Consider the following 20,543-nt stretch of genomic DNA (forward strand, 5'->3'; position numbering starts at 1 on the left):
GTTGTTATGACTGTAAAATGATTTGTTACTGGTAATGACACAAGGTCTCTCCATGACTGCCCAGATTGGGTCAGTTACCTCCTCTTGCTTTGTCCAACTCCGTAAGCTGCGCAAGATTAGACGCTTTTTCAGCAAAGAGGCCTGTACTCAAGTAGTGATTGCACTTATCTTATCCAAGATTGACTACGGTAATGCGCTTTATCTTGATCTCCCACAAAAGCAGAAACATTGTCTTCAGATGATTCAAAATCAAGCAGCTAGAATAATCCATCTTCAGGACAGACAATGTCATATTAGCCCACTGTTAAAATATATCCACTGGCTTCCAGTGGAACAGAGAGCTATGTTTAAAACTTACTGTATTCTCTTTAGAGCTATTCAGGGAACAGGGCCTAATTTCATCTCCTCACTTATCAGCAAGTACTCTCCCTGCATACTCTGAGATCAATGCACTTGAATCTTCTGGTGGTTTCCAGATTCAAACGCATCGGTGGGACTCCATTCTCCTTTTTGGGTCCGAGGCTCTGGAACTCTTTGCCCATTTCACTGAGGCTTGAGGTGGATTACATGCGGTCCAGAAAACAGCTCAAAACATGCCTGTTTACTTTGGCTTATTACTAGTGGCTTCTTTGTCTGGCAGGTCTCAGCTCGGAACCTCAGCGCCAAGAAACCTGCTGATGTACGTGCACTTCAATAAATACCCAAATAACACATAACAACAATATTATGACTGTAAACGGATGGATTATCAATGAATGACCAACTTGACCTATAAGATAGCTGCATGTCCTGAACACAGTGATGACTGATGCTTTCACAAAAAAGTATCTCAAATTGCGAAAAATCTAATAAACTCTGGCTGTTCTTAGACCAAAGAAGGCCAGTTGAGTCCTTTGTGGGTAGGTAATGGGTTGTGAACAACTAGAGGGCCCAAAGGAAGCTCGCTCCACAGGGGAGTTTGGGGGTGTTATGTTAGATGTTCAAGCCGGTGTTCACTCCGCAGTCCATCATTTCCTTGGGTAGATAATCCACCTATTGTGGTTAGCCAGAAGGAGGAAGGGCAGTAAAGGCCAGAGCCAGTGGACCATAGTCTTTCAATGGATTGTTGCAGAAAAGCTGCTGCAAGCCAATGACACCTAGGAGGGTATCGCCTGTCAATCACCCACAGGATCATGGAGGCTCCCCTCCATCACCTACTCCTCAGAAGACTCTCGCTTGTGAGTTCACTACTCTTGGGAAGAGCCTTACCTGTCAGTCAAGCAGTCCACTGAGGAACCACTGCTCCCAGCCACCGGCACATGGGAGGAGCCCCACCTGCGGCACACCCTTATATGGGCGGTGTCTCAGCCATCAGTCTCCAAAAGGGGGGGAGGGATACCCGGCCTGTCAGTAACTGATAGTTAGTGGGTCTTGTCTGTTATTCACCCACACCTAGGAGCACCCCCAAGTAACTCTGACCTTTGCTTTCAGACGGGGCGAATGGTGGAAGGCCCAGTCACTTACAACTGGTGACTGCGGCTTCATTCCCTATAACTTTGTGGCCATGCTGAACACCCTGGAGCCTGAGCCGTGAGTATATCTGTCACTGTCATATTTCTGTGGATATCTGTGCGAGCGCATGTTTGCTGGGAGGTTCCCTGTCGTTGTGTTGCCGTAAGTGTCTTTGTGACTAACTTGTTGTGTGTGAAAGGTACGTCAATGGCTTGTTCTGAGCGGTCTTCATCTTCATTACTGACATTTTCTGAACTGAGGGGGGCATATGTACAAGGAAATGTCAGAGTGCGGAGCCGTACCAAATTTGGAAGCGCAGCACTCCAACATTTCCAAAATGCAGAGATGTGCCCTATTTACAACAATACGGCGCACCCCTGTGTTTTCCCTAGCGCTGGTGGTAAAATTAGCTGCCTAGCACCAACAAAGGCACCCTTGCACCATAGTTCAAGGGTGCCTTCCTTCGCAGGGTATGATTATTTATGTGCAGGAAGGTGTCCCTTTCTTCACATAAACACTCTATAATGGCTATTTGTTACTTCTATGTGTGCTGCTTTCTAACAACACATTTGGAAGTAGCAAATCGTCATTAATTAATGATTGTTCATGTGCAGGAAGGGACACCTTCCTGCACATAAACAATCATTCATGTTGTTTTGCTCTTTCTATGTGTGTTGCAGAATGCAGCACACGTAGAAAAAGCAAAAACGAGGAGAAATAAAAAATTTCTCCTCGCTTCGCCATTCTAGCGCCTGCTCTTGTATTGTGTTGGTTTTTGGCGCTGCCTGAGATTTACATCTCCTTGTAAATCTGGGGCAGCGCCAAAAAGCCATGGGTATTGCGGAAGACCCACAGCAACGCCCATTGCACGACACTTTCACGCTAAGTGATGTGTGTAAAGAGGCCATAGATACCTAGGATCAAAAAAGAGAGACAGGGAGGTCGAGCTTTATCGTTTATCGAATAAAGGCCCCACCCTCTGGAACTCCCTGCCCCTCACTCTCAGGCTAAACCCCAATCTGATTGCATTTAGGAAATGCCTCAAGACCCATCTGTTTCTGACCTGGTAATTTCCCACAATTCCGGCCTGATTGTCTTTAAGTTAACCAGCTTGTGGTAAGAACGCAAGCGCGGAGATACCCCTTTGGGGGTCGAATTCCTGCACTATATAAGAAACAAAAATAAATAAATAAATAAGTGGCTCAGCGCCGCTTTGTAAATATGGAGTAGGGCACAGAGTCACCAGAACGACCCTAAAAGAGATGTTCTGGTGGCGCTATCCCCTTGTAAATATACCCCATCATTTCTTTGCCACTGTCATGGTCTGATTATATGCTTGTTACTGTCATGGTCTGAATGTATGCATGCCACCTTCATGTTCTGAGTGCATCTGTGACGCAGTCCTGTTCTGAGTCTATCTGTGACACTGTCATGGTCTGGCTGTATCTGTCATGATGTTTTGAGTTCCAGGAAGTGTTGAAGGCGCTTCTGGTGAATGATGCTAGTGGGTAGAAGGCATTAAGCTTTCAGGAGGCTCAAACAGACTGTGAGTTAGTGGTGCGTTCATGAGTAAAGGAATCCTGGGCGGATATCCATTTGGCCTGTGGTAAGCGTTTTCAATTATATCCATTTGGTACATTTTGGGGTTTGGACCTTAGACCTTACATGCCTAGTGGAGCAATCAAGTAGAAGTCTACTCTATAAAAATCCAAAATCCAGACGGAATACGCTCAACACCAATAATTAGCTCTAGCCGGCGGCAACAATCCTTTTTTGACACACTCCAGTAACGCTTCATTTTTGCACCTACAGATAACGTCAGAAATACTGACGTATCTGTAACTCTTACGACATGATGCGTCATACAGTAAATATGACGCATCTAGCATGTCGCAAGGAGGGCGCAATTAAAAGTGACGCATCACTGCTTTCACGCAGCAATGCGTCACTTTTCATAAATGAGGCGCTGTGTGTAAAGCATGTGAATCTATAGCAAGACAAGCTACTAATAGATAGTTGCAATGTAAGTATAATTTTCCATTCCGAGGGGTCAGCTTCTATATGCCTGTGGACAGTCTCATATAGTCCCTTCCAGATCAGTTCAGCAGAGCCCAGGCATGATGGCAAACTGCCTCTACGCCAATCACTGGCAGATGTCCACTAACTTCCTCAAATTGAATCCAGCCAAGTCAGAGATCCACTTGGCCTCCTCCAATTGTGAATAACCGCGTTCTGGTCTCGTACAATGGGCCCATAACCTGCCCCTGCTAATGTTGTTCACAACCTTGGTTTCCTTATTGACTCCAAATTGCCCCTAGGCCCCCAGGTTGCAAGAATACCTGCTTTATCCAACTGTGCATCCTGAAAAGTATTCGACCATATCTTGACATGAGACTACAAGTAACTGCTGTTAATGCTCTAAATCAATCAAGATTAGCCAATGCAAACTCGGTTATCAGACACTCCAAAGACACATTTTTGCCCATACCTGTTCAGAATGTGATGCTGGGTGGTCACTGTCACCCACAGACAGACTTACATCTTTCCATCGGCTGCCCATCCTTTCTAGAATCATCTTGAAAGCACTGTTGACCACTGAGAGATAAATTAATGAGTAAACTTTCACATTATTGCCCCACTCACCAGACGTGTTCCTCTAACCATCATTTGCTCACAGTTCCCACAGGAGGAGCTGTGAAAGTTCCCTACTTTATAATCTTTGAACTAAGCAGGTAATCTTAGATTTTGGAAGGCACTAAAAACTTGATTTTTTTTAGTCTTGCACATCTCTCACCCATTAAAGTTTTTGGCATTGGTCTTAGCTTGCGTGTGTTCTCAAATCACTAAGAAACTGTGAGACCTTTACTCTATTCATTCAGATACCATGAATATCCTAACAAATTAGTACAACCCTTCCTCGTCCCAGCCCTTCATCCTTCTCACGCTCTTGGGGGTTGAAGATATAATTTCTAGTTTGCTTGGATACTCTCTACAGTTGTTATTGGAGGGAGGTCTGCTGTATCCAGACACATCAAAAAGGAGGATAACTCATGCCAACACTTCCAAAGTAGGCGGGGCATACTACCCTTTAAGTCAAAAGTGGCTTTACCTGTCTCCCACTTAAAATGTCCTCAATCCCTCTTAATTTTCTTCAAAATCCCCCTCAAAATTCTTCCTAAACACTGGATCATTTGGTGAACATTTTATTTTTCAAGGAGGCAAAAAAATGTCCTCTCAGAGGACAACTACCCACATCATTTTCTGACTCTGATGAGAAAAAGATGGACCCAGTGCAAAATGATTACTAGTAACATTTCTAGGCATAAATTCACAGCTTAGAAAACGTGTTATTTTAGGGGCCTCTGCAATTACCCACTCCTAAGCTTAATTGTGTTGCGTATGCATCGTGGGAAGGAAAATGGCTGATGCTTTCTTGTCTTCTCAGAAGCAACACCATCTACCTTTGCTCCACTGTCAAAGCGACAAAGCGTGGTTACAGGGACTGTTTGTACTTTGCAGCTGGTTTTTCAAGGACCTTGGTCGGAAGGACGCTGAACGGCAGCTGTTGGCCCCTGGGAACATGCAGGGGTCCTACCTGATCCGTGAGAGTGAGACCACCAAAGGTAAGGCATGTGAGAGTGAGATCCAAGTGTAAGACCTGTGAGGGCATTTAATAAGAGCTCAGTAAAGTTTCACCACAAAAAGGTGAGATCAGTGGGAGACCATCTTAAAATGGTGCGAGTGACACCACCTAAAGTGAGGCCTGCAAGCGTAAGATCACCAGAACTGAGGCATGTGAGAGTGATGTCATCAAAGGTGAGAGTCAGAAAGTGGTGTGTGAGGCAGTGTTTAATTTGAAACGGTGGTTCCCAGGACTCAGAACCAGCACTTAATTGTTAACACCATCACTTATGGCAGTTTGCCACATGGTGGTGCTGCTGGTCTTATTTAGAGATGCAAAAACAACAATTGATGGACAGAATGCAGAACAATGTCATACATTCACCCCAGTACAGAGATCTGGGCCTAAATCCATCGTTTTTTTGCACTCCACACCACCCCAGTTCAGACATGGCCATATGCAAATCAGCCTTGACCCTGTGCCTCATGGGAACAGTCCAGCCCGAACTGCCAAGCCATGTCTTCCTGGACCGGAATCAAGCATCCTAGGACTGGTTTCTGGCTATCAGCCGTCTCAAGCCAGGATAGCTTGACTCCAGTTGTTTGGAGAGCATGGGACTGACATTGACTGGGGGTGAGTGCTTGTATTGTCAACGCTCCGTCCATCATTTCCTTTGGTTTTTCTTTGTTCGCCATAAGTTGGCAGGGTATGCTCAGACGTGAGTCTGTTGCTCACTTTGCCACTGGATTCAAGCAAGCCGGGCTGAAGACGGCTGAAATGCCAGAAACCGGTCCTCGGTAGCTTGTTTCCGGTCCAGGGAAGGCATGGCTTGGCAGTTCGGGCTGGACTGTTCCCATGAGGCACAGGGTCAGACTGATTTGCATATGGCCATGTCTGAACTGGGGTGGCAGAGTGGGCTAAAGAACGGTGATGGATTAAACCCAGATCAGTTGACTGGGGGTGAGTGCTTGTATTGTCAACACTCCGTCCATCATTTCCTTTGGTTTTTCTTTGGTCTTATTTAGAGAGCAGCACAACAACATTTGTTTATTAATTGAATATACTTTGAAAATGACTACTACCTACCGTCTAAGCCATTCTTATAGATTTGGGGGCCTGCAAAAGTAAAAAATGCCACTCTTTTAGGAGTATCATGGTTAGTAGTTGCTTCGGGACTTTCATTGGTAGCGCAGTGGCCTCCTGATGAGACCCTGGCACGTATTTATTGATCAATTAAGCACTGGTGTGAGGGTATATCTGACAGTCAGACAGCCACAGCTGAGAGCAGTGAGAGAGAAGCAACACCTATGGCGAGGCAGATGATGTTGTGTGGGCTACCCTCTGAAAGCGAGATGGCCAAGGGTGACACTTGTGAGAGTGAGTTCACTAAGTGTGAAACATGTGAATGAACTATAATGTGCTGTAAATTAGCAATACCAAAGGCCAAGCCTGAGATGGTGACAGTGAAAAATTATATTTGTGTGTGTGAGACCTCCATAGGTGAGACATGAAATAGTGGGTGAGACTGCGAGCTGAATATCTTTCAAGGTAAGGCAACCAAGGATAGACTCTGTAGAATGACATCTACTAAGATAAGAGGTGCGAGACTGAGACAGCCAAAGGTGTAGGTTTGTGTATGGTATTTGGATAGGGTGGTCTTGGATTGTTGTACAGGGCTCCACTGTACAAAGGCAAAGCTCCTGTCCACGAGGTTGGGGTCTGAGGACAGCACTGGGCTGTGACTGAGTTATGGTGTATGACAAAGAGCCTGATATGTGATGTCATCGATGGGAGTGAGACCATGAAAAGTGAGCCCGTCTAGAGTGAGGGCTTCACCTGCCGTGTGGCTTTTTCTCTAGTTAGAGGTTGGTAGACCCAGTCCCTGAAGGATACTGCTGTTTGCACGTGAAGAACCAAGGCTTCAGATGTTGTTACACTCCAACTGGATAAACAAGTTACTGCTTTGTACACATCACTCTCCGAGGAGGCCAGGCAGCCATGGTTGACTGTGGATGACGGTAGAAGTTTTGGAACTCAGATACAGTTTTATGAAGCACTCAGAGTCAATAAACTCAAGGTCCAATCAGAGCTATGTCTTGTCAAACAGGCATGTTTTTATTGTAACATAGGGCATGAAGGTCTGTAAAAATTGTGAAGAGGACAAACAACAGATGTTCCGAGAACCTTCTATGGTAGAGTTGAGACCATAAACTCTAATATTTAACTGGCATAGTGTCTCAATCAAAATAGCATTGCCAGCTATATGCACAGTTAACCCATGGGCTGACAAAGAATGGCCAACAATCTTCAGTCATCTTCGGCCCTTGGTTAATCTATCTTGGACAGTGTGTCTCAAGGATCCGCGGTGCCAGACACAAATGCTGCTGTGTCGTGATACATGAGCCCTTGTTTTAGTTTATTGGCTGTGTTACGGACAAGGAAGACAAATCTGCGGGTTTTAGCCAAGTGTCTGAGACTCTGTCTTATTCCTCAAAAACATGAATTAAAAGGTAACAGTCGTTCCCTTGCCAAATACAGCGAGATTTCCGGGTGGCAAAAGAAACTCTGAAGTTCAGGTGACCATTTAACGGAGGCCACTGGTTTTCAAAATCACTGTTCCTACTCTTGACGACTAGTGGTAATGGATCAAGACCCTCTGTATGTCACCTTGGGAGACCTGTATCTCATGGTTGGCTAGTTGAAACTTCTTAGTGGTTTACCCATAGGATTTTCAACATCCAATGCATCTGTGGATTTTCTCCTGCGATCTTTAAATCTAAAGAGGAAGGGTGAAGGTGTTATCACATCTTCAGAAGTAGATGAATTATTATAATCATTTTAGAACCAGGGCAGCTAGCCTAACTGAACTGGATAAACCCACAAGATCTACAGTCAAAGGGGAAATCCTTGTGTCCCTATCAGCCTGGGAGAAGTGTGATGTTGGCTCCTACAACATCAGATAGGTTACGGGGCAGTGCAGACTCACCAACTGGTGCAGTCCTTCATTGGTCTTGGCATACCCGTGACCAGCTGGTAACATAGACGGTAGTATATGCTTCTCGGATGAGCCGGGATGGCCTGCAAATGCTGCAGGTCTCCTGGGCAGTCTCTTTGACTTGAATAGTCCTCCATAGAGCCTTCTGTGACCTAGGCCTGGACTTTGCTGTCAGGATCAGACAGAGCCTCTCCCCTTCCAGGACTCCACTGTTCACATCTAGAAATGAACAGCTGCAAGGCTTTTGGACATCTTAGACACAAACCCATCCTTAACTGATACTACAAGAAGTCCTGGTTCTGGTCAGTTATTGGTCTCTCCCAATTGGTGTTACAGAAGTCCTTTCAAGGTACCAATTAATACATGGTACTGCCTCTGAAGGGCCACTAGCTGAGACGAGGTGTTTCTGAGCATGATTTCAGTGCCTAGAGATGACTTTACTTACAGAGCATTCTAAAAATAGTTTCAATAATTCATTAAATTCACTTCGCTGGAATAGCTGCTCAAAGGAATATGTTTTTCAGGGGAGATGGGACGTTGCAAGTTTCCTACGCAGATTTGCTGCAATTTTCAGAAGGATTCTTTCACAAAGGCCAAGTGGAGACTGCAGACAGCTAGTAGGATGTGATTCATAGAAAAGACAGAAGAGTCATCCCAAGCAGGTGCAGGCTTTATCTAGGAAGATCAGAAGGGAGCTGCCCAGGCAACCAAACTGATTTGAACCAATCTTTAATCCTGTAGCAGAGGATGGCTGTGGCAGGCTCCACACCAACACAGCCTGGAATAAACTCTCTCTACTATAGAAAATTGAACCATTCCTCCAAAAAAACAACTTTAGAACTGCTGTTCAATCCCTTGCACTCTTGCATCTGGATTGGTAGAAATGCTCTCAACTACAGTGTTGCAGACTTCACACTGGCACCCCATAAGGGCATCCTACATGCTGCAGAAATATCACCACGTCACCCTGTTGGACCCGGCCTCATGGCGTGGTCCTACCCCTCCCGCATGGCGGGCCCAGGGCGACATCGGCCCTCCTCCGGACCTCGGGCGGCCCATTCTGCCCGACCCTGCACGCCCCAACACCACAGATCCGGCTACCATCCCGGATCCCCATCATCGGCCTGGCCCCAGCGTAGGCCCATCACGACCTAAGCACGAGGCCGTGCCCGACTCCATCTTGGGCCCACCACGTCACGACCACATGGCCTCGACCCCAGCCTCGGCCCCAGCAAAGCCCAGACATCGAGGCACCAAGATTCACCCAGGTGGTCGAGTGGCCACTCGACAGATCCCGGAGGGAGAGGAGTTTCGATGGCCCTCCAGCCGTCCCCGGACGCCTGGTATCGATCGCCCTCCGGCCTCCCTGGGCGCTGGCTCCACCCCCCTGCTGGGTGTCTGGACACCATCATCTCGGCCCCTCTGGCCTCCAGGCGCGAGGGTTCGGACATCAAAGGACCTCCGTCCTATATCTGGGCCAGCCCCGGAGTAGGACGCCAGTTGTATCCTGGACTGGAAGCCCTGCTGACGCTGTCACGGCCGACACCAGACGAACTCATCCGTAACCCGACGACCATCTGAGAGCCTGCTGGCGCTGCCGCGGCCTAGCTTGCTGAAACATCTGAGAGCCTGCTGGCGCTGCCGCGGCCTACCTTGCTGAGACTTCTGAGAGCCTGCTGGCGCTGCCGCGGCCTACCTTGCTGAAACATCTGAGAGCCTGCTGGTGCTGCCGCGGCCTACCTTGCTGAACCATCTGTTAGCCTGCTGGCGCTGCCGCGGCTCGACCTCTCGGAACCCCCCGGCTCGAGGATTGAGAGCTGTGCGTAGGGTATCCCGTCCTCCGCCCAGAGTAAGACTGTCCCGCTACCTTACCCCTCTTTGCGAGACTTTACAGATCCCTCGATCTGCTTGTACATACTACCAGAAATACGCAACCTTTTACTAGCTATAAAAGCTTAAGAACTTGACCTCTTGTGTGGTGTCCGTTTGTAGTGTTGTGATTACTCTGCTGTACGATCCTAGGAGAGGACCCTCATTCAGGAGGCCTCTCAGTAAACGCTCGGCTACTTCTCGACGGAGGGGTGGACCTAGGGGTGGTCAGTCAGACATCTTCTGCCTCCCCCGGGTCGCCTTTCTAACATTGGTGGCAAGCGCTGGGATCCGAGCCCCCGCAGATCGTACAGAGAGTGATTCACTCGCTACCCAGAAAAACCCACTGCGACCATGAGCACAGAATTCCAGAAGGAGAAAATGGAAGACTACAGTCACAAGGAACTGAAGCAATTCTGCAAAGATCTAGGCATCGCTACCACTGGCTTAAGCACCAAAGAAGATTTCAAATCGGCCCTGCAGGCCTGGGTGGACGCCGGGGAGGCGCCACCCCCGAGGGAAGATAACCCGGGCCCGAACGGAGGCCCGGAGGCTCAGCTAAACCCAGCGGGAGAGAGACCCGCAAACCCAAACCCGGGCCTCTCCCCCGAAGACGCCCGAGAACGAGAGAGGAACCGGCTCCACGAGTTGGAGCTTGCTCGACTCAAACAAGAAGGAGAGATCCAACTGGCAGAAAGGAAGCTAGCCCTCGAGCAGCTACGGCTAGAAGGAGACCTGGAAGAAAAGCGAAGACAAAGAGACCTCGAGGAGAAAAAACTCATGCTCGAGCACGAGCGCGTCCTCAAAGAACTAGAATTTAAAAACAAGGCAGGCGAGACTACCACCTCCGGGAGTAAGACCTCACCTCCCCTGGTGGACACGAAGGTGCACATACCCAAGGATGTCGTCAAAGAGTACTATAAAAACGACGACATCCAGCAGTGGTTCAAAGCTTACGAGGTCGCCATGGCCGCCCATCGAGTACCCCTCATGGACTGGGGTGCCGGCCTGTGGGGGAAATTTATCAACGAAGGGAGAGACGCCCTGCTGGAGCTCCCTGATGCCGAGAGGACCTCGTACGAGCACATGAAGACCACCCTCCTCACTCGCTACGGACTCACCCCCGAGATGTACCGGCAGCGATTCCGAGACTGCAAAAAAATCCCCGGTACCACGTGGGTAGAATACGTGAACTATTACAGTAGAGCCTTCGAGGGGTGGACTCGGGCTGCCAGGTCACCACCTACCAGCAGTTGGTCGACCTCATTCTATGGGAACACCTGTCCAATAACTGTTTCGTCGAACTCCGGCAGCACCTCCTCGACAGCAAATTGACTGAGCCACGAAAACTCGCTGTCGAGGCAGACCGATGGGCCAGCACCCGAGTTCCCCGGAACATGATGGGAGATTACGGCCGGGGGTCCCCGGGGAACCACCGCCCACGAGGGGGCGGAGTAGGCCAGAGCCGGGGTCGAGACACCCCCCAGGGGTCATCCCCTACCTCCACGTCGCCATCCCTGGCCCGGAGAGGGGGCCCCCCAGCCAGGCCGGGGCCCCGCCCGAACGTTACGTGCCACAGATGCCAGCGACAGGGGCATTATGCAAATGACCCCCTCTGCCCGATGAACCAGCGACCCGGCACCACCGGGCCACCAGCCCGCCAGATCACAGCAGCTGCCCTAGGAGAAGAAAGAAGGGAGGAAGAGGACGACGACCCCGAGCAGGCCGAGTGGGAGCCCGCCGCCATGACCTTAGCCTGCCTGGGTACTCACGACATGATCCCCCGGGGGCCGATCCCCGGCAACACCCAGAAGTACCGCCAGTGGGTCACCATCAACGGTCGCCGGACCGAAGCCCTCCGTGACACTGGGGCCAGCGTGACAGCGGTCCGCTGCCATCTGGTGACCCCGGAACAGATCCTTCCTAACGTCCTGTGTCCAGTCCGATCCGCAGATAACTCCGAAACTATGTGTCAGATGGCCCGCATCCCCTTCGAGTGGGGGGGAGTGTCGGGCGTGCTGAAAGTGACTGTCCGCGACGATGCCCCCGTGGACTGCCTCCTTGGGAATGACCTGGAAAGTTCCCCATGGGCTGGCGTCGAACGAAGAGAGCACCTGGGGATGCTAGGCCTTCCCGAGTGGGTCTGTGCGACTACCCGCTCCATGTCCGCCCGAGCCTCCGCCCTAGCGGGGGAAGCTCCAACAGAGGAGCCAGAATGGCCCGCACCTCCGCCGCCCGTCATCCCCGAGGACGCCGACACCGGGCCCGGCCCCCAAGGGCCCGACCAAGAAGATCTCACCGAGATCGACCGCCTCCCGGAACTCGCTCAATGGCGCCAAGAAGGTGGCCCCACCCGCGAACAGTTCCGGCAGGAACAGAAAACCTGCCCCTTCCTCGAGGGGATGCGACGGCAAGCCGCTACGCAAGCCGCCGGAGACCCCGCGGGGTCCCACTGGGTCTACTGGGACAACGGCCTCCTTTACAGTGAGCAGAAGATTGCCGAGCTAGGGGCCGGCTGGGTGCTGGTTGTACCCCTCCGGTTCAGAGACTTCCTCCTGAACTTAGCACATGATGTGCCCCTCGCCGGGCACCTGGGCCAGGACAAAACTTACAGCCGCCTGGTGACCCATTTCTACTGGCCAAAAATGCGAACTGATGTACAGAACCACTGCAGGACCTGCCCGACCTGTCAAGCCAGCGGGAAGAGCGGGGGGAAAGTCAAAGCCCCGCTCCAGCCGTTCCCTGTGGTAACCACCCCCTTCGAGCGAGTGGGAATAGACATCGTAGGGCCCCTGGATCCTCGCACCTCGCAGGGGCACCGTTTCATCCTCGTCCTGGTGGACCACGCCACCCGCTATCCTGAGGCCATCCCTCTCCGAACAATCACGGCCCCCGTGGTGGGCCGAGCCCTCATGAGCATCTTCTCCCGAGTCGGCTTCCCCCGAGAAGTCGTGAGTGATCGGGGTTCCAACTTCATCTCGAAGCATATGCGGTCCCTATGGCAACAGTGCGGGGTCGCATATAAGTTCACCACCCCGTATCATCCCCAGGGAAATGGACTAGTGGAACGCTTTAACCGGACACTGAAGGGAATGATCAAGGGCCTAGAAGAGCCCCTCCGGCGCAAATGGGATGTCCTGCTGCCCTGCCTCCTGTTCGCCTACCGAGAGGTACCCCAGAAGTCCCTGGGGTTCAGCCCGTTCGAACTCTTGTACGGACACCCGGTTCGAGGCCCCCTTAGCCTGGTCAAGGAAGGCTGGGAGACAGCGGTTCGAGATGCCCCACCGGATGTCTACCGGTACCTCCTGACCCTCCGCAATCAGACGCGGAAGTTCAGGGAACTTGCCGAGGCCAACCTGGAAGCCAGTCAGGAGGAGATGAAACGCTGGTATGACCAGAACGCCTCGTCCATCGAGTTCGAGCCGGGCCAGCAAGTCTGGGTCATGTCCCCGGTTGAACCGTGTGCCCTCCAGGACAAATGGACGGGGCCCTTCAAGGTGGTGGAGCGCAAGAGCCCCGTCACCTACCTGGTAGACATGGAGTCCCCCAGGAACCCCCTCCGGGTTCTACATGCTAACCGGCTCAAGCCGCACTTTGCACGCACCAAACTGAGCCTGCTGCTGGCGACCGATGACGGAGCTGAAGACGACTCCGAGCCACTACCAGATCTCCTCAGCACCACCGAGAAAGACGGCTCCTTCGAAGGGGTCCGGCTCTCCTCTACCCTGACCCCGGAGCAGCAACAAGACTGTCGGAAGCTGCTGGGGCAGTTTGCGGATCTGTTTTCCCTCACGCCGGGGGTCACCCGGTGGTGTGTCCACGATGTGGACACCGGAGACAGCCCCCCTGTGAAACAACGCGCTTTTCGAGTGCCCGACTGGGTTCGGGCCTGCATCCAATCCGAGGTGGCCAAGATGTTGGCCCTGGGGGTAGTCGAACCCTCCAACAGTCCCTGGGCCAGTCCCGTTGTCCTGGTCCCGAAAGCTGCTTCCCCCGGAGCAGCGCCCGAGCTCCGGTTCTGTGTTGACTACCGGGGACTGAATGCCGTCACCAGGACCGACGCCCATCCCATCCCCAGGGCGGATGAACTGATCGATCGCCTCGGGCCGCCAGATACCTCAGCACCTTCGATCTCACGGCGGGGTATTGGCAGATCGGCCTTACCCCTGGTGCACAAGAGCGATCGGCCTTCTCGACGCCAGATGGCCACTATCACTTCAAAGTAATGCCCTTCGGCATGAAAAATGCGCCGGCCACCTTCCAGAGGCTAGTAAATCAGGTGCTGGCCGGTCTAGAAGAATACAGCGCTGCCTATCTCGATGACATTGCGGTGTACAGCCTTCACTGGGATGAGCACCTGTCCCACCTCTGGGAAGTCCTGACGGCCCTCCGGCGGGCTGGACTAACCATCAAGGCCAGCAAATGCCAGATAGGCCAAGGGTCCGTGACCTATCTAGGACACCAAGTAGGGAGCGGTCAAGTAGCTCCCCTCCAACCAAAGGTAGACGCCATCCGGGCCTGGGAGCCCCCGGTCACCCAGACTGCTGTCCGAGCCTTCCTGGGGCTCACCGGATACTATCGGCGATTTATAAAAGACTACGGGAGCATTGTGGGGCCCCTCACAGAACTGACCTCAAAGAAACTACCACAGAAGGTGCACTGGACCCCTGCGTGCCAGACAGCCTTCGAGACTTTAAAGACGGCCATGTGCACCGCCCCTGTGCTCCAGGCCCCCGACTACAGCAGAGAGTTTGTAGTCCAAACCGACGCCTCGGAGCACGGCATCGGGGCGGTCCTGTCCCAAGTTAACCCCGAAGGAATCGACCGGCCTGTGGCCTTCATCAGCCGACGCCTCCTGGCAAGAGAACAGCGGTGGAGCACCATCGAGAGGGAAGCCTTTGCCGTGGTGTGGGCCCTCAAGAAGCTCCGGCCCTACCTCTTCGGCACCCACTTCCGAGTCCAGACCGACCACCAGCCCCTGCGTTGGTTGATGCAGATGCGGGGAGAAAACCCGAAACTGCTGCGCTGGTCCATCTCTCTACAAGGGATGGATTTCACTGTGGAGCATCGCCCCGGCAACGACCACGCCAATGCCGACGGCCTGTCCAGATTCTTCCGCCTCGGCGAGGAGAATCCCCAAGAAAGTGGGTGACTCTCCCCTGCCTTCAGCTGGGGGGGACGCGTGTTGGACCCGGCCTCATGGCGTGGTCCTACCCCTCCCGCATGGCGGGCCCAGGGTGACATCGGCCCTCCTCCGGACCTCGGGCGGCCCATTCTGCCCGACCCTGCACGCCCCAACACCACAGATCCGGCTACCATCCCGGATCCCCATCATCGGCCTGGCCCCAGCGTAGGCCCATCACGACCTAAGCTCGAGGCCGTGCCCGACTCCATCTTGGGCCCACCACGTCACGACCACATGGCCTCGACCCCAGCCTCGGCCCCAGCACAGCCCAGACATCGAGGCACCAAGATTCACCCAGGTGGTCGAGTGGCCACTCGACAGATCCCGGAGGGAGAGGAGTTTCGATGGCCCTCCAGCCGTCCCCGGACGCCTGGTATCGATCGCCCTCCGGCCTCCCTGGGCGCTGGCTCCACCCCCCTGCTGGGTGTCTGGACACCATCATCTCGGCCCCTCTGGCCTCCAGGCGCGAGGGTCCGGACATCAATAGGACCTCCGTCCTATATCTGGGCCAGCCCCGGAGTAGGACGCCAGTTGTATCCTGGACTGGAAGCCCTGCTGACGCTGTCACGGCCGACACCAGACGAACTCATCCGTAACCCGACGACCATCTGAGAGCCTGCTGGCGCTGCCGTGGCCTACCTTGCTGAAACATCTGAGAGCCTGCTGGCGCTGCCGCGGCCTACCTTGCTGAGACTTCTGAGAGCCTGCTGGCGCTGCCGCGGCCTACCTTGCTGAAACATCTGAAAGCCTGCTGGCGCTGCCGCGGCCTACCTTGCTGAGACTTCTGAGAGCCTGCTGGCGCTGCCGCGGCCTACCTTGCTGAAACATCTGAGAGCCTGCTGGCGCTGCCGCGGCCTACCTTGCTGAACCATCTGTTAGCCTGCTGGCGCTGCCGCGGCTCGACCTCTCGGAACCCCCCGGCTCGAGGATTGAGAGCTGTGCGTAGGGTATCCCGTCCTCCGCCCAGAGTAAGACTGTCCCGCTACCTTACCCCTCTTTGCGAGACTTTACAGATCCCTCGATCTGCTTGTACATACTACCAGAAACCCGCAACCTTTTACTAGCTATAAAAGCTTAAGAACTTGACCTCTTGTGTGGTGTCCGTTTGTAGTGTTGTGATTACTCTGCTGTACGATCCTAGGAGAGGATCCTCATTCAGGAGGCCTCTCAGTAAACGCTCGGCTACTTCTCGACGGAGGGGTGGACCTAGGGGTGGTCAGTCAGACATCTTCTGCCTCCCCCGGGTCGCCTTTCTAACACACCCCCACTCTGATGATGGCTACCCCTGGTGACCTGCACAACTTCCAAAGCAGCCGCATCATCTACAAAACCATCACAACTCTCACCCTTGCCTATCTGGCTAAGAAGCTCTCCGTTACCGGTGGGTTTCGGCACACCCACAGCCAGGACACCATCAGAGTATAGAGGAAGAAATGCAAAAATAAAATCATGACACGTGGCTTTTCCATGTATGCATCCAGAATCTGGAATAACCTTTGTGTATTTATCAGGACCGCCCCACCCATCTCCATTTTAGAACAGATCTGAAGGCACATGTCTTTCAATAACGTTGATTTCGCAACTCTTCCACCCGCCTACCCTTACTCTCCACGGCTAGCACCTATGTCACATTTAAGCTTTTAAGATGGATGTGCATTACCAATGAAGAGGTGAAGAACACTTTTAAGGGGCCTGCTGGCTAGATTCTTTTTGTAATCCTATGGATAGGGAAGCTCAGCTTTATATTAACTCTCTTCCTGTGTAAGCTTCCAAATCATCCAAATCATCCCCAGCCAGCAAAGTTTCCCACAATTAAGTAACCAGAGGTGGAACAATCAAAGGTGACGCCTGAGAAAGCACAAAGCTGTTTCGTAGTAGTGTTTGGGCATCTTTATAAGCAAGAACAAGAAAAGGTAGGGTGTTAAGAATGAGACAATCAAATGTGAGAGCTGACAAGAGAGACCACTATAGATAAATTGTGCTCGATTGAGACCACTGAAGTTGAGACAGAGTGTCAATGAGAGCATCCTTGAGAATGAGACCATCAAAGTGGAGGCATGCAAGAGTGAGACAACCTGGGGAGAGGACTGTGAGAGTGATTGAGACTGCTAAAGTGGAAGAATCTGGGAGTGAGGTCACTGAAGGTGAGAGTGATAGGGTAGTATTAGCGGATTTCTGAGAGGGAGCTCATCAAAGGTGAAGCATGACAGTGGGAGACTGTTCAAGTTGAGAAAAAAACAGGGTGCCTTTTCCTGAATGTTGTACCTTGTTAGGTGTGCCTCTTCTACTGGAGGTGGCCACCTATGTATGTACCGGAAATGTGCAGTCTTATCTAGGTTACCAAATTTACAACATAAGTTATCAACCTTTCAGTGTCATAGGGGACCATGTATGAAGCAAAGACTTGTTAAAAATTATAATGCATTTATTCGAAATAGTTTAAAAAAGTCATAATATTACAAAACTGTTGCATTAAAAACCGTTACACAATATATATTCAATATATCTAGACAATATTACTAACACATTTCATAAAAGACAATATCTAATGTATTTAAAAAGATTTTATACAGCATATTCATTTAAAAACACAAATGTTAGGAACAAAACTGTCGACGCGGCGTTTCGGTGCCCCTGATGTTCTTGCACCTTCTTCAGGACTTGTTCCCTGATTGGTCACATCTACAAAGACATATATCATAATATATTCCATTAGGTCCCATCTTTTATTATCAATTACATCCTCTCTTCTCAGTTACATCTACTCGTTACATCATTTAGTAAATCTAACATTTGGTAACCTATATATTCTTTTCTGCACACCCCGACTTGAAATTTGTTACAACTCTATTGGTATACTTCTTACATTTTATCTGTAAATTTAGAAGCTTCTAGGCTGTATTTCCTCAAGGACAGACAACTGACTCAGTTTCTTATTTGCTCTACTGGGCAGTCTTTCAGTTATATCTCGCTGGCGGTCAGTTAATTCCACCCACAGGGTCTAGAATGAAACTCATTTCACTTTGGTTTTGTCGATCCCTCCTGGTTTCTTATTTGACTTACCCAGATTGTATTCCCTGGATCCTTTTAGTCATATGAGTCTGTTTAGCATCTGCTCCTATGCTTTTTCCCTTCTTTTATATGGGACTTCTTCTCAATCAGTGTTATTGGTTTCTCTTAAGAGACTATGGAAATTTAACCACTTCAGTACTGTAAAGTAAAAGGGAAACTTTTATGTATCTCCACTTCTTTATGACTAACTCCTATTCGACTTTAGAAGTAGGTCTGTATAATCCTCACCGGTTTTTATTTCCACTTTTTACTTTTGGTGTCAGGAGGATGCCTCTGGGAGCTCCCTTTCTTATTGGTTGAATCCTTCACACCCTGGCTCCGTCTAAGGATAGGATAATCTTTGTTAGCGTATCTATATTCCTTATCTATTTCATATAAAATTCTTCCTTTCTTGTTATTTCTTACCTTTTTGGATCTTTAGAGTTACTCTTAGTCTACTTGACTCATGCGGGTGATGGTCTTTAAGTAGATGCCTTTTAACTTGGCTTGAGTTTCTAAAAAGGGATAAATATTAAGGCTGAGTCAGAATTATCTGTTTTTTTAAAAAAACATTCTTCTCCTAGCCACCTGGCCATAACCCTATCTTTACTTACTTGATGAAGGGAGCTGAGCTGCGTGGCGTCCTCCTTGCCTCTTGAGTCTTCTCGATCTAATGAGACTGACTCCTGTTTGGTATTTATACTGTCACAGATTGGTTCATTATCTGTCCTATCACTCACACCTGGTTACTGTTTGTGTAAATGCATGGTGACCCGATTGCGGCCGCCATCTTGTAGTGGGTTTAAGCTCTGTTTGCTTATCACCGTTCTGGATTGATCTTATTAATAATCGGACTCTATCCGCTTTTCGCCCGTTTCATACATGTACACCTCTTGTAACCTATTTATGGGACTTTACTGGGTTCTTCTGCTGTTTGTTTCTAATAGTGTTAGTTTTTCTTTATATTATTTATATTTGTACCATATTTCTTTGCTGTTGGTTCCTCGCTAGTTCTTTTCCCTGCGTTACAACAGTAACGTCGAATAGGAGTTAGTCATAAAGAAGTGGAGATACATAAAAGTTTCCCTTTTACTTTACAGTACTGAAGTGGTTAAATTTCCATAGTCTCTTAAGAGAAACCAATAACACTGATTGAGAAGAAGTCCCATATAAAAGAAGGGAAAAAGCATAGGAGCAGATGCTAAACAGACTCATATGACTAAAAGGATCCAGGGAATACAATCTGGGTAAGTCAAATAAGAAACCAGGAGGGATCGACAAAACCAAAGTGAAATGAGTTTCATTCTAGACCCTGTGGGTGGAATTAACTGACCGCCAGCGAGATATAACTGAAAGACTGCCCAGTAGAGCAAATAAGAAACTGAGTCAGTTGTCTGTCCTTGAGGAAATACAGCCTAGAAGCTTCTAAATTTACAGATAAAATGTAAGAAGTATACCAATAGAGTTGTAACAAATTTCAAGTCGGGGTGTGCAGAAAAGAATATATAGGTTACCAAATGTTAGATTTACTAAATGATGTAACGAGTAGATGTAACTGAGAAGAGAGGATGTAATTGATAATAAAAGATGGGACCTAATGGAATATATTATGATATATGTCTTTGTAGATGTGACCAATCAGGGAACAAGTCCTGAAGAAGGTGCAAGAACATCAGGGGCACCGAAACGCCGCGTCGACAGTTTTGTTCCTAACATTTGTGTTTTTAAATGAATATGCTGTATAAAATCTTTTTAAATACATTAGATATTGTCTTTTATGAAATGTGTTAGTAATATTGTCTAGATATATTGAATATATATTGTGTAACGGTTTTTAATGCAACAGTTTTGTAATATTATGACTTTTTTAAACTATTTCGAATAAATGCATTATAATTTTTAACAAGTCTTTGCTTCATACATGGTCCCCTATGACACTGAAAGGTTGATAACTTATGTTGTAAATTTGGTAACCTAGATAAGACTGCACATTTCCGGTACATACATAGGTGGCCACCTCCAGTAGAAGAGGCACACCTAACAAGGTACAACATTCAGGAAAAGGCACCCTGTTTTTTTCTTAGTGATTGACCCAGTCCTTTTCCTGACAGGAAGGGTAGCTCCCTACGCATAACTTTTCTGACTGTTCAAGTTGAGACAGAGAGTTATCAGATGGAGCGCCCCTGAGAGAGACACCATCAAAGATGAGGACTGTGACAGGGAGAGCAAAGAAAGATTAACCATGCCCTAGTGAGACTGTCAAAGGTGTCAACACGTGTTTAATGAAAAGAAAATAATGCTTGATTTAAATATTTTAAGAAGCATAACCC

The 20,543-nt window shown here is 49.8% G+C and overlaps 1 protein-coding gene across 3 annotated transcripts in view; it reads left to right on the forward strand.

The window, feature by feature from the left end:
* The window catches only part of LCK (LCK proto-oncogene, Src family tyrosine kinase), a 564,072-nt gene that overhangs the window by 428,077 nt on the left and 115,452 nt on the right, over positions 1-20,543 (forward strand). For all 3 annotated transcript variants that reach the window (XM_078680721.1, XM_078680719.1, XM_078680720.1), the window contains exons 5-6: positions 1,471-1,569; positions 5,011-5,114. In XM_078680721.1, coding sequence (XP_078536847.1) covers positions 1,471-1,569; positions 5,011-5,114 — 203 coding nt within the window. The remainder of the gene's footprint in view (positions 1-1,470; positions 1,570-5,010; positions 5,115-20,543) is intronic.

The sequence above is a fragment of the Lissotriton helveticus genome, chromosome 3_1 (genome assembly GCF_964261635.1).
Source record: "Lissotriton helveticus chromosome 3_1, aLisHel1.1, whole genome shotgun sequence".
In the NCBI taxonomy this organism is placed as follows: Eukaryota; Metazoa; Chordata; class Amphibia; order Caudata; family Salamandridae; genus Lissotriton; species Lissotriton helveticus.